This window comes from Centroberyx affinis, unplaced genomic scaffold (genome assembly GCF_046629955.1).
Source record: "Centroberyx affinis isolate AG114_WGS23_722 - 3 ecotype Tasmania unplaced genomic scaffold, CSIRO-AGI_Caff_v1 ptg004051l_1, whole genome shotgun sequence".
Classification (NCBI taxonomy): Eukaryota; Metazoa; Chordata; class Actinopteri; order Beryciformes; family Berycidae; genus Centroberyx; species Centroberyx affinis.
In genome coordinates, this window is record NW_027281847.1 from 126,918 (window position 1) to 145,541 (window position 18,624).

The window sequence follows — 18,624 nt, forward strand, 5'->3', positions numbered from 1 at the left end:
ACTGTAGGTGGGGGTGCATTATTTCCTGGTAGACAGATGGGCCTTGGAGGAATAATTGATTACATTTTGGGGGTGATCTGGGACATCTGCCATAAGACAGTTATTTTTTAGCCACAACTATGAAACTAACAGAGTTACAGACTTGATTCCAAATCCCAAGGGTATTTGCAGGGTCAAGCAATCAATTCAACTAAAGATTTAAGTGATATGATGCTCTCCTTCAATTTATTCCTCGGACTTCATTTGGATGGAATGTGAATGTCAAACACCTGAATAGGCTTTGCATATCAAAAACAACTGAAAGTCAAAAATACTGTGAATTATTTTATTTATAAGGACATGACACACAACAATCAAAACAACAATTTAATCTGGTCGTTTACAAATCATAATATATTGCAAAAATCTAATCATATTGGCTAATTTTACTGAAATTAATCAGCTACAATTAAAGCTGCACATTAATATTCATAAAACAAGTTCACTCGACCCAACAAGTTAGAGACCATGCAAATAAACCTTACTGTCTAACTTATGATCAGTTCCCCCAGTGGAGCAGTAGGGCTTCCTTCTCAAGTTCTTTAAAAGTATGAAAATACCAGAGTCAAGTCCGACTCGAGAGGATTCCTGTCCATATTTGAAACATCTTGAAACATCTATGAATCATACAGAGATAAATGAGGGTAGCAATAGTGACTGCATATGATATACATATCAGTGCCTTATGCAACATGTTTCAAAAATAGTTTTTATCAAAAAGTTCATCATTCACACATTTTTTTTTTTTTTACACAAAACAAAGATTTTTTTCTCCAGCTTATACAAGGACACTTATGGCCAGGTTATGGTTAATAGTTACTTGAAAACAGAAAAAAAAATTACCATGGATTGTAGCACTGCTCATATAATTTGATTATTTTCCACCAACAAGATTTCACATTTTAAATTGCCGATTTGAATTTAAAGTCACAACAAAGAACTTAAAGGTTACAATTACCAAAGCAGAAATATTAATCTGCCCTGTGCTTTTAAAAAGTGCTTACATCTGAATAGGTAGCTAGTGGAGTATTTCAAACACATATAATTTCATAGGGGGAGGGACTTGAAATGCTTTTCATCATCAACAGTTGTAGAAAACAGCCTATCAACATACATGATCGACTGCAAATAATTTGCGAGGGATTCATAATTCACTGATTTTTTCTTTTTAAACTAACCAAACTGTGAAAAATTGACAATTTAATATTGATAACCACGGTGAGATATATACAACTCTCTGAAAGCGACACTTTGACTCCAAGTGAAGCGGGTTCATTGTCGATCTGAGAAATGTTGGAAAAAAAACCCAAAACTGCATTAATGTGCATTCCACTGACAAAAAGTGTCTCTTGCACAAGCCTTGTCACTCTACTGACAAGTACCAGTATTTCTCAGAACATAAAAATGCACAATGTGAAAAATATACAAGATATTTACAGCAGGATCATTTCTATACATTCTAGAAGGAATGTTCAGAGGAAAAATGAGCTATTTGATTTAGAATATGGGTGCTGTCTGTCCCTGATTGTCAGTAGAATTGTAACAAGTAAAGAGGGAGCTGAACTTCAATGTCAAAACCTAATTTGATTTGAACAATAGCACCAAAAGCAAGACATCACACGCACATAAAAAAAATCAACAACGTAATGTCTGACACAGTATCGTAGAAAGCTCACTTGACCATTTGTTTTTAAAACCGCATAGTTTCCTCAAGGCCTGAACAAATGTGGCTTACCACTGAATTCTAGTTTGTAAATAAGAAATAATCAATTATCAAAACTGCAGACATCTGAAACATGATTCTCCACTCATATACACATACTGCAGGACAGTCCATTAAAATACCATATTTTATAACCACAGATATTACGCTGAGAATTTGTCTTGGTGCTATTTCTTGCCTCCCACAAGAGGTCAGTCCTGGATACTTAAAATACTAAAATATGATGAACAACCAAGATGAAAAGAAGTTCCTAGATAGATCTTAATTTAAGATTACAGAGTGAATAGACTGATAGCTTATGTGTTTAATATTGTGCAAGTGAAATTACTAGCCTTAGAGCATCGACTAAGTAAAAAGAAAGACATATATAGGAATGGGCATAGGAAAGGCTGGAATATAAAAAAAAAAGGCACAGATGCAAAACTAATGAAACTGGAAAAGCAAATACCTATTTCCACATTTATATTTGACCATACAGCATGGTCAAACTTTGACTTTTAATCACAATACAATGGGTTGTCTTCACCTGTTTGTGTCCCTAAATAGACCCATGCTTCCAAGGAGGGAAAACAAACAAACCACTGCAAATTGGTGGTGACAAGAGCTATGACATTAAGTGACTAAAGCATGGGGTTGGGGTTGGGGTTGGGGAGTAGGGAGGGGCAGTTACGCCAAATTTGTTTTAAAGCAAATCTGATACAAGTATTTCTAATGGAGCAGTCATCATCTCAGACACCTCATTTAATAGAAAAAATCCCTATTAAGTAAAAGCATTACTGCCAATTCTACTGTGAAGGTACATACATTCCCCTTTAATGACAAATGTGCAAATTATATGCACAGATTAAGCGCAATCCTGGTTAGTAATTTCATTACAACTCGCTTACTGTAGTAACAGGAAATGAGCATTATTTTGCAACCATTAAGTGTATGAGAACTGCAATTTTTGCAAAGAAAAAAACAAAAAACTAAAAAAAAAAGATTTTAATCTATTAAAGCCCAATTTCCCTAAGAGCCTAGACTATTAAGCTTTTTCATTAGATAGCCTAACCTTTCATCACTAGGTGAAAAAAGTCTAATCTGTGCCAACATATCCTGCCACAAAGGCAGGAAATGAACACACACAATGTTAAATGTGAAAATAGCAATAGAAATCAAATTCTAAGAAATACATAATTAGGTCTATATTATTCTTATTGGCCATCACAGCAACCAAATTAAAGCCAATCTGTGAATCAAAAATATACTGGAATCCATACCAGATAAATACAATCAGAAAAATCTCTCCTATACCATTCATTAAGCATATCCTGTAGCAACATCTGCTTCAGGTGACGGCAAATAAAGTGACTTCAACATAAGACGAAGAATCAATCATGATGTCGTAATCATGTTTCAGTTTGAATAGGCAATTTGACATGCGTGTTCAACAGCTGGAATAAAAAGTGTCTCGGAATGAACTTGAAATTAATTTCAGTTGCTTCTGCTTAGTTTCTTACCAGATAAACAGCAAGGGGAGGTAGCAAACAGCAAAAAGGCATAGGCTACATATAGGCCTACATTTTAGTAAGTGAAAAATATTGCATTAAGCAGCAACAATGACTTGATCAAATTTTTGTGCAAGGAATTGTTAGGTAAAAATGATTGACAATAAACACAAAATTTAAATACAAATAATCTATGGCAAAGATATGAGAGAATATTCCACTATCCTTGCATTATGCTTTGGTCGCTAATGTCTTGATGTACATTCTTCTTTGAATGGGGCATGAAATATACCCATGCACCAATCAAATTCTTTTTTTTTTTTTTAGGGGGGATGCTAATTATGCTTTTTCCATTTCCATTATTCCCATTCTGTAAAGTTAAACTTACCAGAAAAAGAAAGAAAAAAAAGTAACAATGCTTTGAGCAAGAGCACACATTTGCAATGGGACATGTTTTGGCAGAACTGAGGACATGGGATATAAAGTGCCACTGAAATGATTACAGGTATGAATCCTTTCCCCTCTCCTCAGCCAAAGGTTTCACTGGATGAAACGTCAGGGGAGGAGTTGAGTTGAGACCTGGTCTCAGTGACTGTAACTAAGGGGAACTCTGAGAAGTCTGTGCTGTGTCCTCGAAGACTAACTTGTCCATTGGCAATAGTGAACTGTGAAGAGGCTCCCGACCTCGATGTCTGGAAATGAGATCTGAAGTTCTGATCAAAGGTGCTGATTTGAAAAGTCTGGAGCATCCCTTGTGAAGAGTCTGACTTTTTGGAGGGCGAGACCTGTTCCAGAAAGTCTTCCTCGGCTGGGGACACCGCGGAGGGAGGGGTGGTCTCATCACCTGAAAACGAAAACGAGTGCTGGGAGTCCCCCACCAGCAATCCAAAGTGAGGTTTCTCTAAAGTGGACCTTAGCGGAGAGCTCATCCCTGATTTGAACCTGCTGGGGGAAGGGAACTGTTTCTCCGTGGAGAACAGAGGCTGCCCGGCTAGGGTGGGGCTCTCGGAGACCAGGCTGAGGCTCTGGCTGCTCAGGTAGCTGTCGTTCTGGCTGGTCCTCTCCAGGGCTTGCTGGAGGAACTTGGAGTACTCTTGCAAGAGGCTGACCTTCTCAGTAGGCGGCTGAGTCTGGGCGCTGGAGGCTCCCAGGCTCTCCACAGGGCTGCTGTCTGAGACATCCGAGGAGTTGATGGATATGCTCGAGGTCACCTCCGTGTCCGCCACACTGAAGGAGATGTCCGATTGCCCATTAGTTTTGTTGGAGTAGTGGTCCAACAGAGTCTGGAGAACCTCATCTGGCAACACGTTCTTGTCATGGGTTGCCTTAATCTCCGTGTTGATGGGCTGAGGTTCCAGGATGGTGGCAGGGACAGTTTCATCAATGACGGTTGACACCACAGTTTGTGTAACAGACGGCTGAGAAGAGATGCTGCTTGGGTTGAGGGCATAATCCCGATTGTTGTTGGCCATTGCAGCCTGTAGATAACGTTTCTTCTTGAGGAACTGCATGGCGTCATCATAGTTTGTGCTGCTGGCTGCTGGCTTGGTTGGTCCTCCTTGAAGAGTTTCAACTGGCTCAAGTTCAGTGTTGCTCTCCACGTCCAAAAGGCCTTGTTTGTCCACAATCTCAAAGGTGTACCGAGTGACCTTACTGTTTTCCTCAAAGGAAGACAAAGGGGACAGGCTGGGAGGGGGTTGTTCACTGGACTGTTTAAGGCTCCTCTTGGGGACCTTCTTCAGGACCAGTTTAGGAGGAGGAATCTCTTCAGATGACACCTCTCCCTCTTGGTGGCGGCTAGCTGATTCTTCAGGAAGTTCCACGGAGTAGTCTGCTATCACATACTCATGTTTGACTTTGGAGGAGACGGCATAGAGAGGTAGACATTCAATTTTGCTCTGTCTCTGCTCCTCTTTTTCCTCTGTTCCCAAGACAGCAACAGTGTGCCCTTCCATTTGGGCAGCAGTGGAAGCGGCTGAGCTCTGTAACTTGTCTGAACACTTCTGACGCTTTTTCTTGGGCAGTGAACACTCTTTGGCAGGAAAGGAGAGGCCTAGCGAGTCAGTTTCACGCAAAGATCCAACTTTCCCAGCTGCCTTGTTGGCCTTCCTCTCTCGGTTGTCATGACACATTCGCCTGTGCTTTAAAACCCGGTCTGTTCTGGAGAAGTACTGTGGAAATAAGGATGAACATTGTTTCTATTGTAGCAGCTTACAGACACCATGTAATAAAAAATTAAGTTGTTAAGCTTTGTAGTTACCCGTAACGTATGCCAAGGAGGCAATACAGACCAAAAAAGAAAAAAATGCATTCACCAACTTTATGCCAACATAAATATGCACTCAAAACATCCAAGAACTTACTTTTTTTCCATTCTGCGTATAAACTCTGTGAATGGTAGCTTACTCAGCCTGCACTCAGGGAAGTGATATTTTGATTGACATGCTTGAGGTGTTGAGGTGGGTGCTCATTTCTCAGGTAACAATGCTACTATTGGGCCTTTGGCTAGTATTTTCATCAACTCTTAAACTCTCAACTGAATTTCAAGTCCTGTCCATATATAGAGCCACTTAATAGTCTGAGTTCTAATTTCCATTTTATGGTGTCTTTAAGTACTACAACACAGATTTAGCTCCTTATTAAACTGTCCTCTGGCTTCAGATGCAGTAATTTACTAGCAAACAGAAACGCAGCTTACCTGGTGGCAGTAGTCACACTGGTAGGGCTTCTCTCCACTGTGGGTCCTCTTGTGTCTCTCCATGTGATACTTCTGGATGAACCTCATCCCACACTCATCACAGCGAAAGGGCTTCTCACCTAGGCAAAGAGACAAAAAGAGAAAAAAATATAATCCGTGGAAGACTAAAAAAGTCAGACATGGCTATTGATGTCCTTCATCCTTCACTCACCAGTATGGATCTTCTCGTGTCTCTGGAGCAAATATTTCTGAATGAAGCGCATGTCACACTGGCTGCACTGAAATGGCTTCTCACCTGGTGAACCAGATTGAATAATGCATTAACCTCAGCATATGAATAACAATGCAGACATTGTGTTTAATATGACACTCAAAGTAACTTTGCAGTATTATTATTTTTTGCATTGTTCCCCTTTAGCTTGACAATTCATCTCTTGATCTTTGAAACCTAGCTTCACTTATGAAGGAATTTTTACATCATCACCATAATATCTAATTTCAAGTAAATAAGTTAATAGTATGTCAGTATATGTATTCTGTAATGTTTACGTGACAGTGTAATTCATACCAGTGTGGATGAAGACATGTCTCTGCAGATGGTAGTTCGTTCGGAATGCAGCGTTACAGTGAACACAAACGTGACACTTGGGGTTTTGGAGGCCCAATGATCCATCGTCATTGATAGTGAGAATCTATCATAGGAGAGGAAAAAAGAATAAAAAATAAAGATAATAGCCTTTGTTTGTCTCTTATAGCTGCCACTATGGAAATTCATAAATTTTCTGAAATAATGCTCTTCACACTCACACATGTGCATTGCAGGCCATCTCCACCATGAACCTACTTATTTAAAATTGCTGAATATCATTAAGAACTTTTCTCACTTGCACCTTAGCTGGCGAGCGTTGCTTCCTCTTCTTCTTCTTGGGACACACCATCAGGTCCTTAGCTTGCTTCTTGTCCTTCTTCATCTGGACCAGCGGCTCAGACAGCTTCAGCTCCTGCTTGATGTTCAACTGTGAAAGCAGGACCATAGATAAGGAGACACTTTTGTGATTACAAACAAAGCAGTTGGCCTATTTCCAAACCGCTCCCCTCTAATGCAGACTGACCAGTCCTAGCTTTGAAACTATGACCCTTGGACAACTTTCAACATTCTACACCTTAGGCGGACAAGCATTTGATTGAGATGTGAGCTTTTTTCCCTCTATTTTTCTAGGTGGGGGGAATAAAATGGTGAATGGGGCATGTGCATGGAGAACATACACTAATGATTGAAGGTATCCTGAGAGGCTGGAGGATTAAGTATTTTTCTTATCTAATTTTCTAAACCAAACCAGAACATTGCAAAATGTCTCCTGTGATTCAAGCTGTGTGGGCAACCGCATGATTGTCTCAACACAAAGAAAAATAACCTGGTTCCAGGGTTTCAGCACCAGCGAGAGAATAATAGGCATTGTTCAATGACTATCTGCCATACTCATCTGATGACAGAATATGATTAACATTTATTAACTTTGATCATTTGGCTAACATTAATTATCAAAGGTTAAGTCAGTTAGCTGCGGGGAGGGGGTGACATTATGGTATTAAACTGATAAGATCTTCTTGCTTCTCTGAAATACCTGAAGCTGACATTTAATCTTAATCTGCAGTGCATGAACAGTGTTGTTTACGGATGCTGTTGTTTTCAATGACCACCTTTGAGGTCATACATTCTTGCATATACCACTGTACTCAACTCAAAATGTTGGATACATCTATCCATGGCAAAGTGTAGGCATTTTAAATGCCTCTTGACAATATTAAATCAGTTTGTTTTTTAAGATTTATTTTAGGCATTTTATGCGTTATTTGACAGAGATAGTGAGAGAGAGACGGGAAGGTATGGGAGAGAGAGAGAGGGGAGGACATGCAGCAAATGACTGCGGGCCGGATTCGAATCTGAGTCACTGCCGGAAGGACTGAGCCTTATATGATAGGCGCTCTACTCGGTGACCCACCGGGGCGCCTCTGTTTTTTAAAGTATTGCCTCTTTGGCAACGCCACTGGCAAACACCATTGTTTTGCAACCTGACACTATGCCAAGTAGGACTGTTTGTCTGAAATGCAATAGCTATTAATGGTGGTGAGGGGTGGGATTCAGTGACGGGTCAATCTTTGGTTGATTTATGAGTGTTCAAAGGACTGCTATGGCTGAACTGATGTTCTGTGGGATGGTATGACCAAAAGATATCATCTTGAAAATTCATTGAGAGTATGATTATGTGGAGACTGGGTATTGTATCCATAAGAATCATCTAATCAAAATAGCGCTGAATAGATAGTTTCAAACAAGGACCACTACTAAACCAGCATGAAACTCACTGGCATATGGAGCGAGCAGGGCAACTTATTGGAGAGTTTAAGGGGGAAATTAACTCCCACCTCTCCTCCTCCTTCTCCTCCTCCTCCATCATTCTTTGTCATCTCCTCCTGCATCATCAGTTGCTCCGGAGGGACCAGGTCATGTGTAACCAGTGAGCTTCCGGTCAAGTCCTCGTCTTCGTCTTCATCGTCGTCATCCTCGGCCAACAGAGGGTGGTTGGCCAGTGACCGTTCTCCCAGGGTCATCACCACCAGGCCCCCTCCGCTCCCCAGCCCAACCCTCCCTCCTCCATCTACTCCTCCACTGCTGCATTTCAGCAGCATGCCCTCCAACTTGTCATCAATGTTCATCTTTATTTAGACTGGTTCTTGAGTCTGTGAAAAGACAGAGAGAGAGAGGAAGAGAGAGAGAGAGATGACTGAACAATGATCAAAGGCCAAATATCAATCACTCTCAATGCTGACAACAAGTTATGTCCTATAGTCCTGACAGGTTCTATTCTCCCATTCACTCCATACAAAGATTTGACAGTTTACTATTGCCTTGCTTATTGGCAAATGTACATACCTTGTAGAACATTATTTAATATGCTCCAGGAATAGTTAGGAGCCACTCTTAAATTCGGCATGTATCCAATCCACCATGCAACACCTTTACTGAATAATATTTCCACTTTTATAACTGGTTCGCCTGTTATTCTCATAATCTTTTCCCACCATAATATGACATGGAGGGAGATATTTTATTATAATGCGCTGCCTGATTTATCCTCTATACGCCGAAATTATCGGAGGACCCTATCGATTCGTAACAGGTCTTAAGTCATGTTCTATGAGGTATGTACGTTTGCCGATAGGCAAGGCAGCATCATATTGACAGAATTTGACTGATGTTTGGCGTGACGTGCTCAAAGCAAAGGGAGCGGAACGTATCAGGACTAAATGCCAATCATTCACAATGTGGACACCAAGTTATTTCCAATAGGCCTACCAAAAAGAAAGCTAGAAAATTTGGTTTTCTAGTTAGCTAACCAATGACAGATTTAACTGCAACATTACCCCAACATTGCCTGTTACTTTGCATTACGCTCAAACAAATACAGCTCTGCATTACTTGGTCTTGGAACGGTTGCTAACGTAGCGCTAGCGGACCATTTTACAATAGTTTGAGACGGTCAACTAGTTAGACCCATGGGCCAGTGGGTGAAGTATTTGTATCGGCTAAAAACACCCACTGCAGCAGCCACTCAGTGTCATGTGTGACCACACTCATACAGTCACTAAAGTGGGTTAAGTCCAAGTATCTACCTAGCTAGCTACGCTTGTCAAGGAAGCTTCGTAACGTTAGCTACATTACTGCTGAAGTGCGATCGGAAAGTAAGGCAGTTTTCCCTTCAAAGTAAAAGACTAAGATTGTCACTCCCAACAGTCTCAAAACGCTCGGTGGAAACATGACAATAAATACGAAGTTAAATTCCAGCTGTTTAATACGTATTTTGTGTAAATGTCCATTCCACAGCAATGGCACAATGCAAGATGCTGTAAGTACAGGACTGCAAAATACATAAAGGTATTCTCAAACCAACCTCCAGGATACATCTTACATGGGTGTCTACTGCTTTTAAGTCCATTAACCAATTTCAAAGTCAAATAACCTATTTCAGTAGCATATTAGCATAGAAGGGGGGCTCCCAATGCCATACAGGCCCCTGCCATATGCCGCATACGTGTACTATGTCCTATCGTATAAACATTAAAACGTACGTGCGTCAATAAATGTTTTATTTTGAAGGCTGAGGCCGGAAGTTGCATTTTTATTTTTGCTACATTGACAAGGCTTGTCAAAGACGGCCTGTTTGAGCTAGTTTGTTAGCTGCTAACAACTTGCTGCAAAAATGGTCCGTCTTTGACTAGTGTTAATGTCTGATATTACAATATTCAATTGACATTCATGTTCCTAAGTTATGTCATGCCATATGCTGTAACCAACAAACTATTCCACCCTCAGATTAAACGCGATACAAGGCAAAACACACAACTTGTTTGTACATTTCACGAAACTTATCTGGCGAACTAGTTAGCTTTCGGGCTAGCGCTTGGAGCTTCCTCAGCCATTCTGGTCAATAGGCCACACTGTTGTAGCTGGCTAGTTAAGCTAACGTTCGCTAACTAGCTAGCTCGCTAACAAGAGAAACAATACCGTGCACCTCGGTGGTAGTGACGCTATATGTAAGCCAATATTGTTTTGTCTTACCTGCTATGCGTCTTAATCGTTAAATCCGTTTAGTTGTCATGATTGTTATGCAAGACTGTACTGTGTAATGATGATGTGCGGAATAGTCAAATACAACATCACATCTGATGAGCCAAGGCAAGAAAACTTCTATTTGTCGCCATCTAGTGGCCAACAATAGACATTCGCTAACGGGGTGAACAGTGCGCTCCTTCTCAACATTAGTACTGCTAGTACTACTGGGCTACTGCTACTTCTTGTACTATTGTTACTAGCCTACTGTAGGCCTACTACTACAGTTACTACTGCTGCTACTACTGCTTTTACCACTAATACTGCTAGTCTACCACTACTTATAATAACCTTTATTTATAAAGCACTTATCAAAACAGTGCAAAGTGATTTACAAGATAAATAGACCTAAATAAAGCCGCTATGGAGAAATTGTTTATTTTTCATGCCGTCCTCTCATCGTTGTCTTCTAAAATTAGGCCTATAGACTACATTTTGACAGTCTTTAAATCACACAGATCAGACTAATTATGAAAGAAAAAGTCAGTGTTTTTTTGTTTCCTTTAGGAATGACGAAGTGAGCCACTCACCATACCTTAGTATAACTGAGTCCAAGTTTGATCTTGTCGTTTTTATCATTATAATGGAGAGCAAAGATCGAGCCAGAAATGTATTAGCAAGCCATATCTAAAAAAGTCACACTGGGGGAACATTCAGGACCAATGTTCCCTCTAAGCTGATTGTCTGGTGACCTAATAACCATATAATAATATCTTGTCATTGCTCCACTTGGTCCCCAGAAATCTAGTCTGCCTATATGAGTGAGTTTGACGTTTTGGTGGTAAATGATATTAGATGTAGGGACTTTGCCATGGGGTTTAGTGAACCGATACCCATGATGTAACCCTGTAACCTGTCTTCTAAGCCTAGTACAGGCAATTATTTGCGCGTCTATGAACAGTGGGACATCTCATAGTCAGCTAAATATGATTTCCGATCATGTAATAAAATCCATGTATAAATTAAAAGTCATCAATCATCAGTTTCATGCAGGCATATCTATTGTGACAAACGGGTGTGACGGGGTGTTATGGCTCAGTTTCTGTGCGTAAATGATAGTATGAAACCACAAACGTTGATTTACTCAATTTGTGGGGTTATAATGACCAGGCCAGTTGTTAAAGTGTGAGAGATGTGTCCTCCTTCTGTTACTACCTGTAATGGTAAAACGTTTGGGAAAACAAAGTTAATTTAATATAGGCCTAAGGATAATGTTGTAATGTTTCATAATGGCCTGATTATCCGAATCTACCGTCTATGCGCAAAAATAGCAGCGGTGCTATCATCCATTCCAACTGACCATCATTAAGCTTGTCTCAATAGATTAGAATATGTGGACGATCCCTTACGAAAAATCCCTATAATATTCCTACTGGGAGTTATGTCTATGGTACTCAATAGTGAGTTTATAATGACCTTGCCGTATTTAAATTTATTTTTTTCTTTTATCTCCAATCACTATAATATTCCTACTCCACTCCAAGTGGAAACGGGCTTCAAAGCAGCAGTCCTGCAGCCTGCGCTTGTGTTCGTCCTTCGGCTAACTGCTCTGCCACAAAATGGGACGTTGAGGGTCGTGATAAGATGATAGCCTATCCTGCCGAGCACTCACACTCTCTCTCCCTCTCTCTCTCACACACACACACACTCACACACACACACACACACACACTGACACTCCGCCGTGAGGAATACTAATCAACCTGTTTGCCGACCCGAGCGCAGCAGCGCGGCGCGCAACTTAGGACTTCTCCATTCTGTCTGGAGAAACGTCTGTCTGCTGGATGTGATCTTCCTGCGTTTCCTCGGGCTTTGTGCGTGTGTTTTTTTAATGCAACCTTCTTTGAACGAACCGCGTCGGTCATCTCTCCTTCCCCCCCTCCTGTCTCTGTCTTCTCGGCGCCTCTGATGAGCGACAGGCTATGGGAGAGAGTGGATCCGGGGACAGATAGCCCACTCCTGCGCTCCGTTTAGTAAGGGAAGCCCCATACGCTTTGCGCGCCCGTATAGCCGGTGCATATATCCGCGTCGGGAGAGTGCGTGTGCGTGTGCGTCGCGCTCTAAATGTGTGCGTGCGTGCACGACAAAGCCCCGGGCTCCGTCCTCAACAGTTGCCACCGGAGCGGAGGAGAGGAGCGGAGGAGAGAGAGATAGGAGGGAGGATAGCAGACTGAGGACGGACGGACGCGGAGCCGCACGCCGCTCTGCCCCGGCTCTGGTCCTGACATGCAGTCGTTCATCTCTCCGGTGACCAAGGCGATCCTCGTAGCGCTCTTCATCTTCGCCATCCTCCTCATCCTCTACGTGATCCTGTGGTACATTTGCAGAGACGTGGACTGCGACCACGGCATTTGAGGATTCAGTTGAAACGGGGAAATAACGGGAATAACAGGACGGGGCGCGCGGAACCCAGGGTCATCCCCCCCGTAAGTCTGCCACATGCTTGTCTTTCTTTTTCTCTCGCCTTGCTTGCCGTGTGCGTGTTTGTAGGTTACGTGTGTGTGTGTGTGTGTGTGTGTGTGTGTGTGTGTGTGTGTGTGTCTGTGTGTCTGTGTTTGCGCGCGCGCATTCCCGTCGTGCGTACCCATAATGTGAAATGCGCTCCGGTTAGAAGGTGATGTCCGGCGTGCGTCTCCCCACCGGTACCCGGTATAGCCTATCCAATAAGCAAACCCACCTATAGGAACCGATCAGTCCCCAGAATGCCCTCTGTTCAACTTAACAGCAGCACCGATCATCTATCAATATCGGGCTAAGAGACACCCAGATCCGGTGATTGGGAATCCTCAAAGGTGATACAATGTCATCGCGGGGAGATCGAACCGGTGTCAAACGGAGCACGGTGCGCGCCCGTGTGTGTGTGTGCGCGTGTGTGTTTGTGTGTGTGGGCTGTGGGTTAATGGAGTGCGAAGACAGCCGGTGACATTGCGGTAAACGGCGTGGGTGTCCCTTAAGGTCAAGAACGACGCTGTTTACTTCAGGTTGCCAATACTGTTTTGTCTTCATTATCTCCCCCCCCCCCTTTCTCTCTCTCTGTCCGTATATCTGCAGCATTAGTTCATGTTCAGTTCATCTCAGTCTCTGAGGATGCTCCCACGTTGGCATTTTACATCCAACATGATAACAGGATTATCTCCGTTGGCTCCTATGCGTCTTATTCCTAATCTGTCTTGTGTCATGTTCTTTTTTTTTTTTTTTTAACTCCTTATCATAAACAACCCGCTAATACGCATAGCGCGCATTTATATTCCCCTTGACATTTTGCACTTGTGTTTTTTTGTTTTTTTTTGCAGGGCCACATGCTTTGTTCGGGAAGATGTGTTGTCCATGCAACTTTCAGACACGCACACACACACACACACACACACACACACACACACACACACACACACACACACACTATTGGCCGCGCGTAATGAAGGACTTCTCAGTATTGCAGGCACGTTGTCTCCCCCCCCCCCACCCCCCACCCAATGCCACCATGCTGTCACATGGCCCATAAGGCTATTAAACATGTGAGATACGATTGCCATATTTCATCTGGGTCCAAAGCATTTCTTCTTCTTTTTTTCCCTCCACACTGAAAAAGGGAAGTTAAAAAAAAAATGTCCAAAATTCCAGCTTGGAGAATGGTGAAGGACACACCAAGGACACTTTGCTTTTTCGGGGTTTTAGGACATTTCAGGCAGGGACGGAGCGGAGGGTGACCCCACCTCGACCCGCTTTACCTACTTTTTGACTCGCAGATTAGAGTTCGCCCACCTTTCCAGCCTCCTATAAATCTTTATGACCTAAATTCCCTGGCAGACTTCATAGCAAGTGGCACCAAACGGACGAGGATGGTGGGGGTTTTTTTGAAGGAGGGGAAGAAGCATAGACGAATCCCCTTGTAAAGTATAAATCTTTGTTTCTGTCGGCGGCTGCTCGCCTCATGATGACCCCTGTAGTCCCCCCCCCCCCCCCCCCCCATTTTCGTTTGAATCGCGATTTCTCTCACACGCGCCCGGGAGGATTTAGCGACGCATCTCTCCTCCTTAACTCGCAGGTACAGGCTTAAACATTTTAAACCCTTCCTATTTATTTTGAGCGACGGGATGCCAGCGTCTAGTTTTTAAAAATCCATAAGAAACCGCCGGATTCAACCATGAGGAAGAAGAAACCCCGCGGCCTCCTAAACTGTTCTGTCCTCTCCTGCAGAGAGAGAGGGAGAGAGAGAAAGAGAGAAAGAGAGAGAGAGAGAGAGAGAGAGAGAGAGAGAGAGAGAGTCTGGTGGGATGGCAGATGCCCTCTTTGACCTGCCTACAAAATGACTCCTGTCAGCCATGAGTAGATATGTATACACCCTCTGTCACCCCCTCCCCGCAACACACACACACACGCACACACACACACACACACACACACACACACACTGTAAATGACAGTCCAGGCTCTATCTGTCCCAGTGTGTAATAACATAAAAAGGGAGAGCAGAGAGTGAGTAGAGCTACATGACAACTGCTCCAACTCTGTCTGTGTCTGTCTGTTTAAATCGGTGCCCTGGATTGTGTGTGTGTGTGTGTGTGTGAATGTGTGTGTGTGTGTGGGAGTGTGTGTGTGGGTGTGTGTGAGTGCGCAAGGGTGTGTGGTAAGATGTTAAGAAGGAAGAGAGCTGTGTGTTGAGTGTATATGTTTGTGCAGTTTGTTGCAGAGGAAAAGCACTATACGCGTGTGCGTGTGTGTGAGCGTGTGTGTGTGTGTGTGAGCATGTGTGTGTGTGTGTGTGTGTGTGTGTGCCAGCGTGGGAGGGGGTTAAACTCTGAGACATGCTCCAGAATGACAGATGAAGAAAAAAAAAAAAAAAAAAAAAAGTGGAGCAGGGAAGGCTCAGCGGGACTCAGCGTGGGAGACAGGTGTGCGTGCGTGTGTGCGCATGCATGTGTGTAGGTATGTGTGTGTGTGTGTGTGTGTGTGTGTGTGTATATAAGCCATAAGTGAAATTTACTCAAGTTTACTGAAAATATTACCTCATTAAATAGCTGAGTAAACTGTAATATTGCGGTAATAGTACGTGTGTAATGGCACAAACAAAAGTTGAAGTAGTGTGACTAGTGTGTGTGTGTGTGGTAGACATACGGCTAATTTAACAATAACCATAACAATAACCATAATCATTATCATAATCATACAATCAGTGTGGAGTGTGTCAAATATGAGTAGGTTGTACTTTTATTTCTCCCCTCCTTGAACCTTTTTACAGCAGTAAGAAGTGTATTCGCTGCTTTTCTTGTCATTTTTCTTAACATCACTCAGATGCAAATGCAACACAGTTATATTTGCATGATCTAAGCAACTTATCCCACTGACAAGACAGAGTAATACCAGTTCTGACACCAGGCAGGAGGCGGGCGGGCGCTGATAGAATAGCTTTCGGCACGCCTGGATGTTAATACACCTCGATAGATCCAAGTTCAATTGAGATTGAAGTCATAAAATATGTAGAAATAAAAGTAAATTATTGAAGTTGGAGGGGGCGGAGGGGAATGTAGAGCTTATCCTGGTCTATTCTGGCTTCATAATGTACCCATATGACAAAGTGTGTGTGTGCGTGTGTGTGTGTGTGTCTGGTATTCATGCCTTGGTAGTGGACAAGCAATACTTGCGCTGCCTTTAAGTGCTGTCAGAAATATCGAAATTATGAGTTGAGCTGCACATGAACGACACAGCCAAGGGATAAATATGACTGGGAAAGTTGTTCTATGAGTTGTTGATGTTTAGGGGAGTGTATGGAAGCTGTGTCAGCAAATGATAGTGAAAGTGATGGATTTTATTATGATATGTTATTGTTTGTTATTATTTTTGTAGATTTTCACTCACTGCTAAACATTTAGTTGTCATGCATTTTGTGCATACTTATAAGCTGTCCTATGTGTTGAAGAGACAAAAGCTGCAAATACTATTTAGCCAGGAGTTTCTTTATATCGCAAAGACCTACATCATTACTAGCACCCTAGAATTATTTTTGTCTAATAAACTAATTAAAACATAATGTTGATTTTGAAAATAACAACAACAACAGCCACCAAAAAACTTCAGTTATATTGTCCATTTTGTTATTATTTCCGACCAAAAGCGCCTGATGTGCGACAAGTTGCATCTACGACTTCTGATTTCAGAAATTTACGTTACGAGGAGCACTTGAAGGCAGCATCTGGACTGGCACCTGATCATGCTTACCTTTTTTGTTTTATAATAATATATTTAATAATATACTAGTTCTCTTCTCTCAGAACAGGGCCTTTAACCTGGATCATCCCGTTTAAGGATGGTCTCCCTGTGCCACCCTGCTGTATATAACATGAACAGAATGTATATAACAAATATATATAACACTGTTCAAATATTATATTCACTGGCTCCCAGTAGCTGCATATCTCTAAAATAATGTGATTCATGAGGTATAAACTTATTTCAGGAGAAAGGTCAAATTTACCCTTTCTAATTTTGCCATTGTTGCATTTGGCACTTATCCTCCACTAAAACAACATTTCCTCTGTGTAGATAAAGACTGATGGTGCGTATGGATTTTAAAGCCATTAACATTCTCCTGTTCAGGGCACCAAGTGGTGATGCAATACATCAAGTTGATGAATAGTTTTTATCTCATGTATGACATATGCTGTTTGTCTTAGACATGCCCTGCTGAAACAAACACATCACTGTTGAGACCGTTCTGATTTTTTGCTTTTTTGTAAAATCAATGCAATAAAATATGTTTTAGGGAGGTGACAGAATCTTGGCTGTTGTAGTGTTAATGTTATTTTTTCATATTGGTCGTTCACATCTCATCTAATGTCACGGACTGTTGAAAAAATATATGTTTGGTTTGACGATTGAACATCTGCTCTTTTCTTTTATACAATCTGCGATCTCAATATTTTTATTTATTAATGACTTAAATATTAGTGGAGAGGACAAAGAAATCAAGGATGGTGCGCTTTGTCAAACACTGAAAAGAATCCAAAATGAAATGAAAATGAAAGTTTTTGAGTTGAACTGGCATTATTACAACATTATTATTATTATCATTTCTGAGGTGATGAGTTCAGTGATGTTTTTTACTATTGTGAAAACATAGTTTTACAGTGTGTGTGTGTGTGGGCATGTGCGTGTTTATGTGTCCATTACCTTCCTCTTGCTCTCTCTTTGCACACAGACACACACACAGACACACATGCACGCACACACACACACACACGCAGACACACACAGACACACACACCTCAAAGCCATAAAAATAGATTGTGAGTGACTCAGCCGTTATGTAAAGTCCATCTCTGATAGGGCCGCCCGGGGCTGTTTATGTCAGTTTAGCTTGACGGCAGTAGAGCTGAGGTGACGCGTGTCTGCTGCGTCCACATACACACACACACACACACACACACACACACACACACACACTCCGGAAAATGGGTCTGTTGTGTCCGAGACTCTCTCCCTAGACTCTCTCTCTCTCTCTCTTCCTTCCTTCCTTCCTTTTCCTCTTCTAAGCGTACGTCCCCCAGCGCGCCGTCCCCCGATGGATGGAGATGTGAGATACTCAGAGTGATGGACTCCCTCCAGCTCAAACTGCCTGCATTATTAGCATTTCACTGTAGACTGGATGGAGAAGCCCACTTTATATAAGACTCACATCCACAATCTCTGTGGTTCGATCAATATTGGTGAGGGTTAGACTGATATGGGTTTGCTGAGATTAAAAATCTCTTTTTCAAGAGTGTCCTGGCCAGCAGAGTTACACGGCTGCAGACATAAAACAAACATATAACAATTTAAAACGAAAACAAAGAACAAATTACAGAATCATAAGATATCAAAAAACATTCATCAACATTCAAAACATCTACAGCCAGATGTGCTTGCTTCCAAGTCATTTAGAAACACTTATAAATGCATCCAGTGAGACCAGCTCCCGAAGATTCAGGTAATTTTGCAACTGATTCCAAGCAGAGGGAGCAGCAAACCT

General features: G+C 42.0%; 1 protein-coding gene across 2 annotated transcripts; it reads right to left on the reverse strand.

The window, feature by feature from the left end:
• Positions 1-321: 321 nt before the first annotated feature.
• On the reverse strand, positions 322-10,641 carry znf148 (zinc finger protein 148). Of its 2 annotated transcripts, none has more exons than XM_071542336.1 (7): positions 10,569-10,641; positions 8,315-8,689; positions 6,838-6,963; positions 6,516-6,639; positions 6,159-6,242; positions 5,948-6,066; positions 322-5,420 (listed from the first exon to the last, which is right to left on the reverse strand). In XM_071542336.1, exons 2-7 carry the CDS (start codon positions 8,663-8,665, stop codon positions 3,777-3,779), a joined length of 2,448 nt encoding a protein of 815 aa, XP_071398437.1. In that variant the 5' UTR covers positions 8,666-8,689; positions 10,569-10,641; the 3' UTR covers positions 322-3,776. The 2 variants fall into 2 exon arrangements, with proteins under 2 accessions (XP_071398437.1, XP_071398436.1); XM_071542335.1 differs by having other exon boundaries at positions 6,832-6,963.
• Positions 10,642-18,624: the final 7,983 nt, after the last annotated feature.